At 56.1% G+C, this 14,442-nt stretch overlaps 1 protein-coding gene across 1 annotated transcript; it reads left to right on the top strand.

Annotated features, from left to right (window-relative positions):
* The first annotated feature begins 605 nt into the window (after positions 1–605).
* HAAO (3-hydroxyanthranilate 3,4-dioxygenase) lies at positions 606–14,152 on the top strand. Its single transcript, XM_072742804.1, has 10 exons — positions 606–773; positions 3,280–3,358; positions 7,482–7,565; positions 7,821–7,927; positions 10,817–10,906; positions 11,244–11,287; positions 11,564–11,709; positions 13,378–13,446; positions 13,631–13,713; positions 13,823–14,152. The coding sequence occupies exons 1-10, from the start codon at positions 694–696 to the stop codon at positions 13,899–13,901; spliced, it is 861 nt and encodes a 286-aa protein (XP_072598905.1). The 5' UTR covers positions 606–693; the 3' UTR covers positions 13,902–14,152.
* Positions 14,153–14,442: the final 290 nt, after the last annotated feature.

Raw genomic sequence — 14,442 nt, 5'->3', positions numbered from 1 at the left:
GGCGCTGGGCGCTGGGCGCTGGGCGCCACCGGAGCGGCGAGGGTCGGCGGGTCCCGCGGCGCGCCCCGTCCCGTCCCGGGCCTTCCCGGCTCGCGGCTCTCCCCAGGCCCGGGGCCTCGGGCCCGACCCGCGTCCTGGCGGGCGCACGGGGCTGCCGCCTCGGGGGCCGGGGGGCCGGGGGGCCGCTGTGCCGCCCCGGGTGGCCGCGCAGACACCCCGGGTTCTCGGGTGGGGACGCCGAGGCTCCATCCCGGCCGCACCGTACCGGGGGCTCGGGGCTCCACTCCCGCCTTCCTCCCATCACAGCCCGTCTTAGGGGCCCCCGCGGGTCCGGGCGCAGAGCCTGCGGGCAGGGGCCGGCGCACGACCGCGATCCAGGGAGCCCCAGCCCGGCGGGAGGCAGCGGCGCCCCCCGGAGCCCCCCCGCGCCCCCCCGCGCCCCGCTTCCCTCGCGCCGAGGCCGCCAGGCTGGGCAGGGGCCCCGGGGGGGCTCGGGGGCGCGGGGTGGGCGGGCCGGGGCCGAAGTCCGGGAAGGGCCCCCGCGAGGTCACGGGGGCGGCCGGGCAGGGGGAGTCGCCCCGCCCTTTGGCCCCGGGCGGCGGACCAGCCCCGCGGCTAGTGGGCGGCTGGGCGGAGCGCACCCCTGCGGCACCCGCCTGGGCACCCGGCTGCGGCCGCGGCTCCCGGGCTGCCATGGCGCGTCCCGTGAGGGTGAAGACTTGGGTGGAGGAGAACCGGGCCTCCTTCCTGCCCCCGGTCTGCAACAAGCTCCTGTGAGTCCAGGCACGCCGGCCGCCCCGGCCCTCTGCCCACCCCTCCCCTCCCCCGTCTGCACCCCTCAGCCCTCACCCTCCAGCCCCCCGAGCCCGCACAAAGGGCCGGCCGTCCTCTGGGCCATCCTCTGGGCCATCCTCTGGGCCATCCTCTGGGCCGTCCTCTCGGCCATCCTCTGGGCCATCCTCTGGGCCATCCTCTGGGCCATCCTCTGGGCCATCCTCTCGAGCCTTCGGGGGAGGGGGAGGGCAGGCCGTTCCGGTTCCACCACCTTCATCTGTTCCTCTTTCGGAGGACTCTGCCCTGGGGTTCGTGACCTTGACTTCCGAGGATGGCTGGTGACTGGGAGTAGAGGAGATGCAGATGGCAGGCCACCGCCCCTGTCCCCAGGGCTTAGAAATAGCTCTGCAACCCCCCAGGGACTCTCGGAAGTTTGGGGAGGGTGGTTTTTCCTTTGCCTCAGAACTGCCCTAGACCCTGCGGGCAGAGGGTGAAGTCAGAGGATCAGCTCCTGTGGGAGAATCTGCATCCCGGGCTCTCCCCTGGCCTGTCTCTGGAGGCGGGCATGCGCTCCCAGCAGGCGCGGGGGTGCCCTGGGCCCACAGCACCAGCAGGGCAGGTGGTGCTCAGCTGCAGTCTTTCTCCAGCAGACCTTCCCGTGGCCGCTTCACCTCCCTCCCCTGCCCTCACACCTATGGCCCGGCCTGGTGTGCTCCCCAGCTCCAGGCTCACACTGCCCTGTCTGCCAAACATTCCCAATGGTGTGGCACCCCAAACCACACAGCAGCATTTGCACACCTTGGCAAAACAGAGGCCATGCCAGGTGCTCTCACCACTCACCTAGTCCTCACACCAGCTCCATGAGGTGGGATTCTAATAGGTGACTCCCCCAGTGTCCCTCAGCTAGTAGGGGCCGGGTCCAGATTCCAGCCCCTAGAAGAACTTGACTCCGAAGTCCACACTCTCCCTCTCAGCGCAGCACTATCATCGGCTCACAGCCAGCGTCCCCCTCCCACCCCAGGGCCTTGCGACCTCTACCACTGTTGGGGCCCTCACTCCTTTCCTCCACTTCATCCCTGTGCAGCCTGGTTCTCGGTCCCCCACGGCGCCCCAACCGAGTCTCGCGCCCCCTTGCTCCTCTCTAGCCCTCCGGATACCACTCTGGTTCCACCCTTGTCACCTTCACCCTGGGTGTTGCCCCTGCGTCCAGGCCCCCCGCCCCAGGCCTCCAGCCCAGCCCCTGTATTAATAGGCACAAAATGCAGGCCCAGCCTTTATTCGTTCAGCACGTGTTCCCTGAGCACAGTACTTGCCAGGCACTGTTCTGGACACTGGAGACGCAGTAGAAAACAAACTGACAGTCACTTCCTTGTAGCACTGACGTTCGGGTGAGAGGAGGCAGCCAGTACTTACAACAGACAAGGGGTGGAGGCAGGCAGGCACAATGGGCCACCAGGTGGAACAGAGCCATGCCCCCAAATGCACACACCGGGTTCGCTAGGGCTGTCAGAGAGAGTCTGCCCCAGGCCTCTCCTGGCTCCTGGTGGCTTGGTGGCAATCTTGGCCATCCTTGGCAGCACCCCGATCTCCATCCTCATCTTCACAGGGCACTTTCCCTGTCAGCGTGTCTGTGTCTAAATTTCCCCTTTCGATAAGGACTAGAGGCTTAACCAATTCCAGTGTGACCTCACTGTGGCTTCACCAGTTAAATCTGTAGTGATCCTATTTCCAAATAAGGTCACATTCTAAGGTCCTGGGCATAGGACTTCAACAGATGAATTTGGGGTTGGGGGAGTCATATGAGACTGCTGGGGAGCGGTTTGAGCAGAGGAGGGACAGAATCTGGCTGAGGTACTCTAGATGATTGGCTGAAATAGATCTTGAGTGGGCTCATTCCAGAACTTTCTGTACGTGCTTAAATTATATCCCAGTAAAGTTGACTTAAAAAAATTTTTTTTCTGAGGCACCTGGCTGGCTCAGTTGAAAGCGCATGCAACTCTTGATCTCGAGGTCATGAGTTCGAGCCCCACATTGGGTGTAGAGATTACTTAAATAAAACAAAACAATAAAAACTTTCCTAGGCTCCCTGGCACACTTTAGGCCAAGATCAAACTCCTTGGCCTGTAATTAGAGATCTTGAACGAGGCCAGGGATCCTGGCTGATGAAGGGGTTGATCCACCACCACACTGCTCCCCTGTACTAGGTTAGAGGATATTGGGGACACACACACAAATACAGTGAGACAAGATGCAGAAAGACACAGGTATACATAGTCTCTCTCACAAACACGCGCACACACACAGAGTCTTAGATACGCTCAGCTATACTGAGATGGGGGGGGGGGCGGACAAATGTCAGAGCCTATAGGGACAATAACACAGAAACAGCCCTGTCACCTCTCCCAGGGGTATCCAGCTTCCTTCCAGGCCACCCACAGGCCCCTGGACACCTCCTGTCCTGTCCCCTGAGCTGCTTCGGGACCTCTTCCCCCTCGTTCATTGCAGGCACCAGAAGCAGCTCAAAGTCATGTTCATTGGAGGCCCCAACATCAGGAAGGACTACCACATTGAGGAGGGTGAGGAGGTAAGCCTGGTACCTCCCACTTCTTTAAGAGCCCTGGGGGAGGGGACACTTGCCAAGCAAGAGCTGGGGCCCGTGGACAGGAGAGGGGGTGGTCCGATGGCTGATGGATGAAGGGACACCACTGAAATCCCAGGGCAGAACTGCTGCCTGGAAGTTGTGGGCGTACAGTGACAGCTCCGCCCTCTAGCGCTGCTGGGGGAGCCCCAGGAAAGAGCCCTGGCTCTATAGGTCTGAGAGGGAGGGTCTCGCTGCTGGGCATCGCCCCCTGGCCATCCATGTGCCAGATGAGGTGCCCTGGTCCCCTCCTCCTCAAATCTGAACATGTAAGATTGGCTTCCAAAATGAGACCCAAATACTGACAGGGACCTGGGTGCTCCACTCGGGTCCCAGGAGATGAGTTCTCTGGAAAGGGTTGGGACTGGGAGGCCCCCTCGGTATCTAGAGGACCCAAGACACTATTTGACAGAGGAGTAGGATGAGTGGGGGGAATTTGTGCTAAATACCCTTTTGTACCTTGAATTGTGAACTGTGTTTCTGTACTATCTACCTACCCCAAGGCAAATAAACAAAAGTAAAATTAAAAGAAAAAGACCCCCATAAGGAGGGACACAGGTGGGTTTCCAGCTTTCAGGATCTCTGGTGACAAAAGATCAGTAGGGTACTGACACCCATCTTCAGGGGGCCCTGACGCAGGGGTTCAAGGTCCAGAGTCCGGTTTGGTCACCAGCCTCCACCCCCAATCCCTGGCCTCTCAGACACAGCCAGGGACTGGAGGGAGCACAGGAGAATCACTCACTCAACAAATATTTACAGAGCACCTAGTGGTGGGGGCGATGGGCAGGGTTAGTGAGGACCCTGGGCCAGCAGGGAGCTGCCTCCCAGACACCTGCTTCTTGCCACACCTCACAGGAGACCGTTTCCCTCTGTGGCAAAAAATCAGCAGGAAAATCCAAAGCTGTGGACAGAAGACAGGGTGGATTGGGAATGGCCACAGTGCCATGTGTAGACAAGGCTGGTTGCAAAGTTTCTCTGCTTGCCTCCATTAGCCTGAGGCCTCTCAACTTGCCTTCCAGAGGCTTCTGCTCTGTTAGCCCTGGTATCAGTGCCCACCTTTCTCATCTCATCCCCTCTTGCCTTCCCTTGGTCCCTACCACCTCTGCCCCATGCCCCCCTGTAGGGTCTCCCCCAGCTGCTCTGGTGGTGTGGATGGATGTCCACTGAGGGGCCCAAGCCAAACAGTGGCTCAGCTGAGTGGCTGACAGATGAGGGCTGGCCTGAGTGGGTGGCCCCTCTCAGGAGGGACACCCAGGTGGCTGGGAGGAATTTAGCTAGAAGTGGGTGTGTGATGGCTTATTTTCATCCTGAGGTCGGAGAGAGTACCAGCCACAGGCCCTGGGAGGCTGCAGAGCTAAGGGTCAGCATCCTTTCTGTGTCTGTCGGTCCTGCGCTGTGCAATAGCTGTCCAGGCTCCCCCCTGGGGAGACAAAAGGCATCACTGACCCAGATTTTCCTCCTCGTTGAGCTCAAGCTTCTACAACAGCCCTCCAAGTTCCCCAGCTTCACCCACCACACATACCCCATTTACCCATTTACCTCCTTCTCTTGGGGTGCACAGATGCAAGGGGACCTGGGCAGGGAGTCCACCAGACCGGCTGAAGGCTCGACCTCTTCCTGCCATGTGATCTCAGGCAGGTCATGTCATGCCACCTCTCTGAGCCTGTTTCCTTGCAGCGCATGGGGACACTGGCCCCTGCCTGGTAGAAGGATTCAATATGTACAGAGTAAGCATATGCACTGGGCCTGGGGCCTGGGCAGTCAGAGTGCTTCATACACACTGACTCTCTGGACCCCGTGTGCAAGGCCTTGGAGGCCAGATTCCATTTAACATCCGCCTGAGCTGGTTTGGTAAGTCTTCTGACCAGCCCCAGGCCCCAAACATCATTTACTCTCAAATGGAACATAATTCCTTTTGGTTGGCCCATGACTGTTGGGAATGCTCTGCTGTTCAGGAAACGCACCTCTGCTCCAGGCTGGGCCTGTCACTCATCATAGGAAATGCCTCTGGGTAGAGAGATAAGACACCACTTCCTGTCTGTTTTTTTTTTTTTTTTTTTCTTGAGGGCTTCTGACACTTGCAGCCTGCCTAGAAAGGGCTTGCATCTGGCCCACACCATCACTCCAGATCCCACTTTCATCCCAGCTGTCCCTGATATTTGCAGGGCCTACGGGCTGTGGTCCTCTCCTTAGAACTCTCTAGGCCCTTTCCCTTCATCCATGGAAGGACCTCCTCCCTGCCCCCCAGCACAGTTGGCTTTCTCCCAACTAGCGGGTGGAGCATGATTATCACAGAATTGCTCCCTAAGAAAGCGTAATAGGTTTTTTTATTTGTTTTAAATAACTTGCCTGGGTTTTTTTTTTAATAATAAAAGTAAATATTGTCTATTGTAGAAAACAGGCAAAATAAAGAAAAAACAAATGTACTCATAATAGAAAAGACATTGTATTCATAATACCAACACTCAGGAGACCCACTGTGAACACTGTCCGCATTTGTACACGTATCCCTGCATAATTAGAATCCTGCGGGGTCATGGTTTTGAATCTTGCTTTAACATGAATTTAGCATTTCCCATTTTTCCATTTTATTAAGTCACTCAAAAATGTAGTTTGTTTTTTTTTTTAAATTTTATTTACTTATGATAGTCATACAGAGAGAGAGGCAGAGACATAAGCAGAGGGAGAAGCAGGCTCCATGCACCGGGAGCCCGATGTGGGATTTGATCCCAGGTCTTGAGGATCGCACCCTGGACCAAAGGCAGGCGCCAAACCGCTGCGCCACCCAGGGATCTGTGCATTTAGCTATGATGCACTGAGATCAAACAGCCACATATGCCTCCACTCCAGGAGGCAGGTGCATCTTTGGTTCGCTGCAGCCGCCTTCCCAGAGACAGAAACGCAGGGTCAAGAGTGCAAGGTGGCCAGTTGTCCCGGTTTGCCCTGGACTTGCCTGGTTTCAGCACTGACGGGCCTGCCTCCCTAGAAGCCCCTCAGGTCACCCCACGGGGTGGGAGCGCAGGAAGTTCTTCCTGCCAGTTGCCGCATTGCCCTTCACAGGGGTTGTGTCAGCTTGCCCCTTGTGGCAGACCGTAAAGCCACATTTCTCTAGTTTCCCGGAGCTTGGCTTGATTTCTCCTAGTAGGTAACTGTGACAAGAACCTCTAACTCCTTAGAAGTTAATAATAATGATTATTATTAATAACACCCCTTCAGCTATTTGGCTGGAGCTTGGAACACCCATGCGGTGTGTGACTGGTGGAGAGACGGTGTGTCTGCCTCCTGGCAGTGCTGTGGGGTGATCTCAGTAAACACATTATTTAGGAATTTAGGATGGAATAGAAAAAACGTATGGGGATCCCCAGGGAGAGAGCAGGAGGCCAGCACTGCCAGCCCCGCGGTCCCCACCCAGCCCGCTCCCAGGGTCAGCTGGCCACCGTGTACGCAGCCCACCTCCAAAGGCATTTGGACAGACCCCGCCCTGCCCCGGCCAGGGCTTCACGGTGGCCAGAGGAGCCAGCACACGCTCCTGAGCTACACCAGACTCCAGTCCTAAGTGCAGCTCCAGGACTAACTGTGTGACCTTGGACAAGTTGTTTTACTCTGAGCCTCGGTGGGGTTTTTGTTTGTTTGTTTGTTTGTTAATTTTCTACAGAATGGGGCTAATAATACCTTTAGAGGCTGTTGCTAAGCTTTCTGATAATGTAGAGGAGGGTGCTCGCCCAGCCCCTGGGACCCAGGAGCGTTTCTCCCTACCTGACGGAGGGCCTCGCTGAATTTCCCAGCGGGCATCTCAGCCAGCCTCCTGCCCCCTCACCAGGTACCAAGCGTTATGTCCTGGGTACTCCGGTCATCACTCACGTGTCAAGATGTGATCCTGTGTGTCCCCAGCACTCCAGCCTGTAGCATGTGACAGGGGAGGCTGGGGTCTCGGAGCCCGAGTGACAGAAGTGCTCATAAAGGCCTTCGGGAAGTTTCTCGGTTTCGGGGTCAGAATTCAGGCCCAGGACATGGAAGAGGGAGAGGGAGGGCGCAGGGCCTGAGCCTGTCTCGCTGTCCTGTCCCCCAGGTGTTTTACCAGCTCGAGGGTGACATGGTTCTCCGAGTCCTGGAGCGCGGGCAACACCGGGACGTGACCATTCGGCAGGGGGAGGTGAGGCCGGGCCTCCTGCTGGGAGGTGAAGGACCCGGGAGCGGGGACCTGCTGTCCACTCGCGCTGGCTTTGTGTGGACTGTGTCCTCCTGTGAGCTGGCCATCCTGGCACCCTGGCATCCCCTCCAGCTCCAGGCTCGAGGCCAGCAGAGAGGCGGGCTGGGCTGCTGGACCCCGGGGTGGGCCGGGGAGGCCAGGACGCTGCAGGCACCAAGGTGTCTGGAGGGGGTCGCAGCCCTGTCCCCACCCCTGCAGATATTCCTCCTGCCGGCTGGCGTACCCCACTCTCCACAGAGGTTTGCTGACACCGTGGGACTGGTCATTGAACGCAGGCGGCTGGAAACGGAGCTGGATGGGCTCAGGTAAACACGCCTTGTCTGGGGGGCCTGGGGCAGAGACAGGGGGCAAGCAGTAGGCCCCAGATAGACCCGAGGAAGCACTGGCTGGCCACGGACAGGGTGGGAGGCCATGCACATCCTGTGGTTGCCGGCTAACAGGGACCGGTTAGGGGTGGCGGTGGCATGGATTTGATGACGGCGGTCAGGAGGCATGTCCTCTGTGACTCCCTGGAAGCCCACTCAGCCTGAAGGCCTTCTGGCTGGGACCAGAACCTGGGCTTCCTGCACCGAGGTCTGCCGGGTGTTGTGGGGGGGGGGGGTCGCCAAAGTCAGACCCCCCCTGGCCTGGACAGCCGGGAACCCTGCAGCTCTTCCCAGCCTCCGACCCCAGGGCTTATTCAGTCTCTGCCAGGAGGCCCTCAGCTTGTTCCTCTAACCCAGATCATTCCACATACAACGCTAACATGAGTATGACACTGGCTAGGGTACCAGGTAGATGCTTCCAGTGCATCTATCCATCTAACCCACACAGGGATCCTGAGGGGCAGGCACTGCTGTCATCTCTACAGATAGGAAGACTGGGCACAGAGATGTTGAGTTTGCTAGAAAGCAGCAGAGCTGGCATTGTAGGGAAATGGGGAGTCAGGGTCAGGACAATCTAGATAGGAGTGTGGGTGAGCATCAGTGTGGGTTAGCAGGGGCACTCTTTCCAGAGCTGAGTTCCCAGTGGGTTTCAGTCAGTCACCCACTTATTATCTGATGCAGCCTGTGGCTCCAAGGGACACGGATTTTCCCAAAAGCTAAACTATGTTTTGTATTTTTTTAAATTAATAAAATTAAAATTTCTCGCCAAGTTCCTGAGATCAGAATCCTTTGCCCCTGATCTCCCGTTATGATGGATATTTTTAAACACTTGCCTTCTTTCTAATCACCAAAGCCATGCACATTCCATCTTGAAATCAGGAAAAGTAAAAGAAAGCAAATAAACAAGGTTAAAACTGTTAGGAAGAGGGACAATGCTGTGGAAGGTGAATGATATCTCAATAAAACAAAATGAACAATAATAAAGGGTAAAACAAACAAAAAAAACCTCTGTCATCTTACCAGTTCAACCTAACAAAGCTGTTAACCTCCATCTTGCCTCTTTTCTTTTTCTTTATTTTTATTTATTTATGATAGTCACACACACACAGAGAGAGAGAGAGAGAGAGGCAGAGACACAGGCAGAGGGAGAAGCAGGCTCCATGCACTGGAAGCCCGACGTGGGATTCGATCCCGGGTCTCCAGGATCATGCCCTGGGCCAAAGGCAGGCACTAAACCGCTGCGCCACCCAGGGATCCATTGCCTCTTTTCTATCCATATCTTGTGGCACTGCAGTGTTAGCAAGCACGGGGTTGAATTTTGCTTTTTTTTTTTTTCCTTAAAGAACTCATGAGGATTTCTTATACAATTCAGTGCTTTTCAAAAACACCATGGTAAACTAACCTACTGTTGTAGAAACAGATGTCTGGTGCCCAATTCCAAAAAAAATCTTTCACATGGGGCTTTATGAAAGGAGTCTTTAGTGACAGAGTGGACACTATCCTCAATAACATTTTTAAAAAGATATTTATTTATTCATTCATTCATTCATTTCTTAATAGAGAGAGAGTGTGCACACGTACAAGTGGGGGAGAGAGGCAGAGGGAGGGGAAGAGAGAAACAGACTCCATGCTGAGTACAGAGCCAAATGCAGGGCTTGATCTCAACCCCGAGATCATGACCTGAGCCAAAATCAAGAGTCAGTTGCTCAACTGACTGAGCCACCCAGGCCCCACCCCTGTCCTCAATAACATTTTTACAGCAAATTCAATAATGAATTTCATTGGCTGCTTTTGACCTTTTTTTTTTTAAGACTTTATTTTTAAGTGATCTCTACACCCAGTGTGGGGCTTGAACCCACAACCCAGAGATCAAGAGTCACACACTCCAGTGACAGCCAGCTAGGAGTCCCTGGCTGCTTTTGACCTTCAATAAAAGCCAGGGACTCAGCATTAAAATGCCACTCTGAAGGCAAGCTTTCTGGTGGCCAGCTCCATCCCTGAATAGAACTTAACATGAGCTATATGTTTGTAAACTACGTCCCATTAGCAAGACCACTTCTTTTTTGAGGGGAGGAGTTGAAAAAGATGAAGCGGGCCTGGCCCTAGGAGCTGACGTTCAGTCAACAGAAGTGCTGCACACCCCAGGGGCCTGAGGCACGGCCCCCATCTGCCAGCAGAGGAACTCCCTGAGCCAGGCTGGGGCTTGGGTGAGCTTCCGAGAGTCTCCTGGAGGCTATGTGTACATGCACATGGGCTTTCATCCAGAGGAGAGGCCCTAGCACTTTGCTCCAATTATTGAAGGCACCCATGACCCCTAAAGGAACAGGATCTGTCATCTGGGGCTATCTTCTGCATGCGGATTCTGTAAGATTCCTTGCCCTCTGATCTAGAGCTCCAGCAGGCAGGCGGAGCATCCAGCCACAGGCCCTATATTCAGGCTCAGCTTCAGCTTCCTCTTTGGGGAAACGAAGACCATCATTACTGATGTCTGTGTTTCTAAGACTGTCTTGGGTCTGTCCTACTCCCATCACTTCCAAGCTGTGGAATCCCTGCCAAGTTACCCAGCTTCTCTGAACCTCAGAGTTCTATCCACTTTGTAAATGGTCAAGTTTGGGGAACCAGGAATGCATATGGGGTTCATAATAGCCCCCCTACTTCGGGGCCTACAGTGCTTCTGGGAGAGCCAGGTGGGGGTGAGCAAGCATTGGCCAATAGCTTATGCTAACAGGGTGAAGCAGGCAGCCAGCTCTGCGGGGCTAGCCAGGGTCCAGACTTCCACTTGAGGCTACCCAGGTGGGGAGCTGGGTGGCCTGTCCTTTGCTTCGGCAGGTACTACGTTGGAGACACCATGGATGTCCTGTTTGAGAAGTGGTTCTACTGCGAGGATCTTGGCACACAGCTGGCCCCCATCATCCAGGAGTGAGCCCCCAGTCCAGCCCCTCTGCTTGCTCTCTGATGCCCCCTGCCCTGGCTGGGTGGGGGGCAGACCCATCCCAGCAGTGCTCTGTGACAGTACCACCCACACTGGGGCCTGGGGTGAGGGAGGGGAGCATGCCCCTCCTAGGGTGAGAGGACAGGGGACTGCTCCATGGGGCTGGAGGGGGGGGATGGTGGACCTACATGGAGCTGTGTAGGTCCCCATGAGTGTGTGGGCTCCTGTACCTAAGAGTGTATGAGTGTGCATGTCCGTGTGTGTTTCTCTGGCCACTCATTTGGGAACACTGGCCACTGGTCCTCCTCCCCATCTCTCCCTCAGGTTCTTTAGCTCTGAGCAGCACAAAACAGGAAAACCCATCCCTGGTAAGCTCCCTGGAAACCTCCTTTCCCCCTCCCTCTACTCTGCTTTCCCAGAGTAGCATGGGTCTTGGCCCAAGGTACCAGTCTCCTTTTGAGTACCTTGCCTAGTACTCAAGGTATGAGATAATGATACCAAAGAGCATCCCCCACGTGGCTGCTTGATGCTTGAGCTGGATCCAGAGCCCATCCTGGTGATTCAGAACTGGGCCCTTTGGGTCTGCTGGGGCTCTGGGTGGGCTGGGCCAGAGGCCACTGATGCAGCCTATGCTGTGGGTGCAGACCAGCTGCTCAAGGAACCACCATTCCCCCTGAGCACACGATCTGTCATGGAGCCCATGTCCTTGGAAGCCTGGCTGGATGGCCACCGCAGACAGCTGCAAGCAGGCACACCCCTCAGCCTGTTTGGGGACAACTATGAGACACAGGTAATTAAGCCCTGGGCCACCCAGGGCATCAACCCAGCAGCCCTAAGAAATGGGAACTAATCACTCACACGTACACGCAGGAGCACACACACACACAGTTTCGGGGGTTGTGTCACCAGCAGAGGCCTTCCTGTTTCCTCTGACTCAGAAAGTGATGGCTTTGCTATGTGTGGAGGCTATGTGGTCTCGAGCAGGCTTTCTTTGCCTTCAGAGTAGGGGGTTCCCCCATCCGCTGACCAATTCCTGGGAGTCTAGAGCTATCCTTCTACTAGGAATTCCTGAACTTTTGGCCAATCTTAGCCTGGGGAACCAGAAGGAAGAGAGGTGCCTGGGGGTGAAGGTTGGGTAGAGAGGTGCACAGAGAGAGACCCACCCATACAAAGTTGGCCTTCTTTCATTCAACATTTATTGAATGCCTAGTATCTTCCAGGCTTTGGTAGGAAAATAAGAGTCACTGCCTCAAAGAGCGTATGGTCTGATAAATAGACAAGTTAATCAACAATTACCACAATCATGTGGCATGTTATTTGGTAAGAGAAGCTTCAGAAAGCCATAGGATAATAAAGGAGGAACGGAGGCTGAGAGGGAAGTCAGGGAAGACTTCCTAGAGGAGGTGATGTATAAGTTGCGTTTTAAAGTAAATAATAGGGATTTGCAAAAGGAAGAAAAGGAGGCTGAGAGAACATTCCAGGTAAGAGAGAAGCATGAGTAAAGGCATGGAGGCTTGAAATAGCCTGGCACTGCAAGTAGCTGAGGTGAGCAGGAGCCAGGGCAGGGGAGTGGGGGCAGCAGGCACCACTGCTGGATGGCAGGAGTAGCAGGCAGTGCCCAGGTCCTGACAGGTTCCGACGGATCTCCTGGGCTTGCTTGCGCTTTACTATTTGCCGCTGCACATCCCTTGCAGTTTGAATGAGACGCCCTCGCGGAGGGGTGCTCACGGGGTACACACCTGCCCTGAAAGGCCTGGTCTGTAGACACCCGAGCTTACACAGGGCAGTGAAAGCAGGTACACACCACGAAGCCCCTCCCAGCCCTTCACGGCAATGGCATTCAGCCCCAAGCTGGCCTCGGGGTCCTGCCGTCTGCCTCTTGCACACACCTGCTCCCACCTGCTTCAGTTTACGCGAACAGATACCTACTGAGTCCCACTCTGGGCCAGCAGGAACGCCGCCCGCACAGTACTGCCGGTTTGATGCAGATCAAGGCGGCTCATCCCCTCTCATTTCCCTCCTCCTCCTCAGGCCAGAATCTCATGGAAGAAGGCAGGTGGGCACTCTTTGGGAAACTATGTGTGTCTGTGATACATGAGGCCACACTAAGCCATGCACACACAAGTGCCTGTGTCCTGAGTGTGCCCCTGGCAGTCATGCCTTCACATGGGTCGGGGCAACAGTTGTAGTGATGGGAGCAGAGCAATCCGATGTGCATGTGCGTGTAGGGCAGGCATGCGTGGTCCTGGATGGCAGGCAGGCAGCACTGCTCATCATGGGAGTGGCAGGGAGGCCTGCGGCCTGGCAGCTTTCCTCTCCAAGTCCTGGTCTTGATTCAATCTACACATGAAGATTAGGCTGTGCCTGGTGCTATGGGCCTGGTGTCTGGGTGCCAGGGTCAAGGCCATCTCCAGTGTGGGGCCGAAGCACCAGAAAGATGTATGTCACTTCCTACCAGGTGATCGTCCATGGACAGGGCAGCAGCAAACACCCGGGACAGGACGTGGATGTGTGGCTGTGGCAGTTGGCAAGTGGGACCCCTGGGAGAGGGTGGCATGTCCTCCTGCCCACAGGGCCCAGGCTGCTCCTGGGCCTTGGACTCCCAGAGCCTGATGTGGTTCCCAGGGCCTCCTTGTCAAGATTCAGGGACACCTGGACAGGTGTTGAGGTCTAACAGCCTTCATTCCTACTCTCCTGTTCCTCTTTCCCAGGAGGGCTCCTCTGTGGTGACGATGGGGGAACAGCATCTGAGCCTGGCCCCAGATGACAGCCTTCTGGTGCCAGCCGGGAATGCGTGAGTGCACAGAAGGACCCTCTCTTTCCCCCGGCTGTGGGACCACCCTCCTTTCCCTGGGATCCTCAGGGCCCACCTGTCTGACCCCTGCCCACCTGTGTCTCCGCAGGTATGCCTGGGAGCGAGGGCGAGGCTCTGTGGCCCTGGCTGTGACCCAGGACCCCACACGCAAGAAGCCCCTGGGCTGATCCTCCTGGTGCGGCCCTGAAGCAGCCACAGTGTCCCCCCCTCACTCCCCTGCCCTCTCTGCTTCTGCACGTACTGCTGCTGAGCCACTCAGTGTCCCCAACGCTGAGCCCTGGACATCACCATCCACCCTCTTCTGGTCCTCTCAGCCGAGAGGCTGGGCTGCTCTCCATCCCTCTGTCCCCACAGGCTCAGCGCAGCATTTGCCTGCCACCGAGAAGGCCCCCAATAAAGGCTTCCTGGTGGACAAACACCTGTACGTCTGCATGCATATCAATGGCAGACCCCATGTACTCCTGTGACTCTGTATGTGTGTGTGTGTGTGTGTCAGGGGCACCACGTCAATGTAGACATGTGGACCGTCTGTTATTGGGTGTCTCTACTTGTAACGGGGGCTCCCTTCACTGTGTGTGTGGCCCATCCATTCAGACTCCTGTGCATGTCCTGGGGGCACAGCTCATAGCGTCCCTCTACCTCTTGATCTTTCCCATTTATTCTTTTTATGTGACTTTTATTTTTTTAGAGGTTTTATTTATTCATGAG

Source organism: Vulpes vulpes, chromosome 16 (assembly GCF_048418805.1).
Source record: "Vulpes vulpes isolate BD-2025 chromosome 16, VulVul3, whole genome shotgun sequence".
NCBI lineage: Eukaryota > Metazoa > Chordata > Mammalia > Carnivora > Canidae > Vulpes > Vulpes vulpes.
The sequence above is the reverse complement of the archived record's forward strand: the minus strand, read 5'-3'. Positions and strand labels throughout refer to the sequence as shown.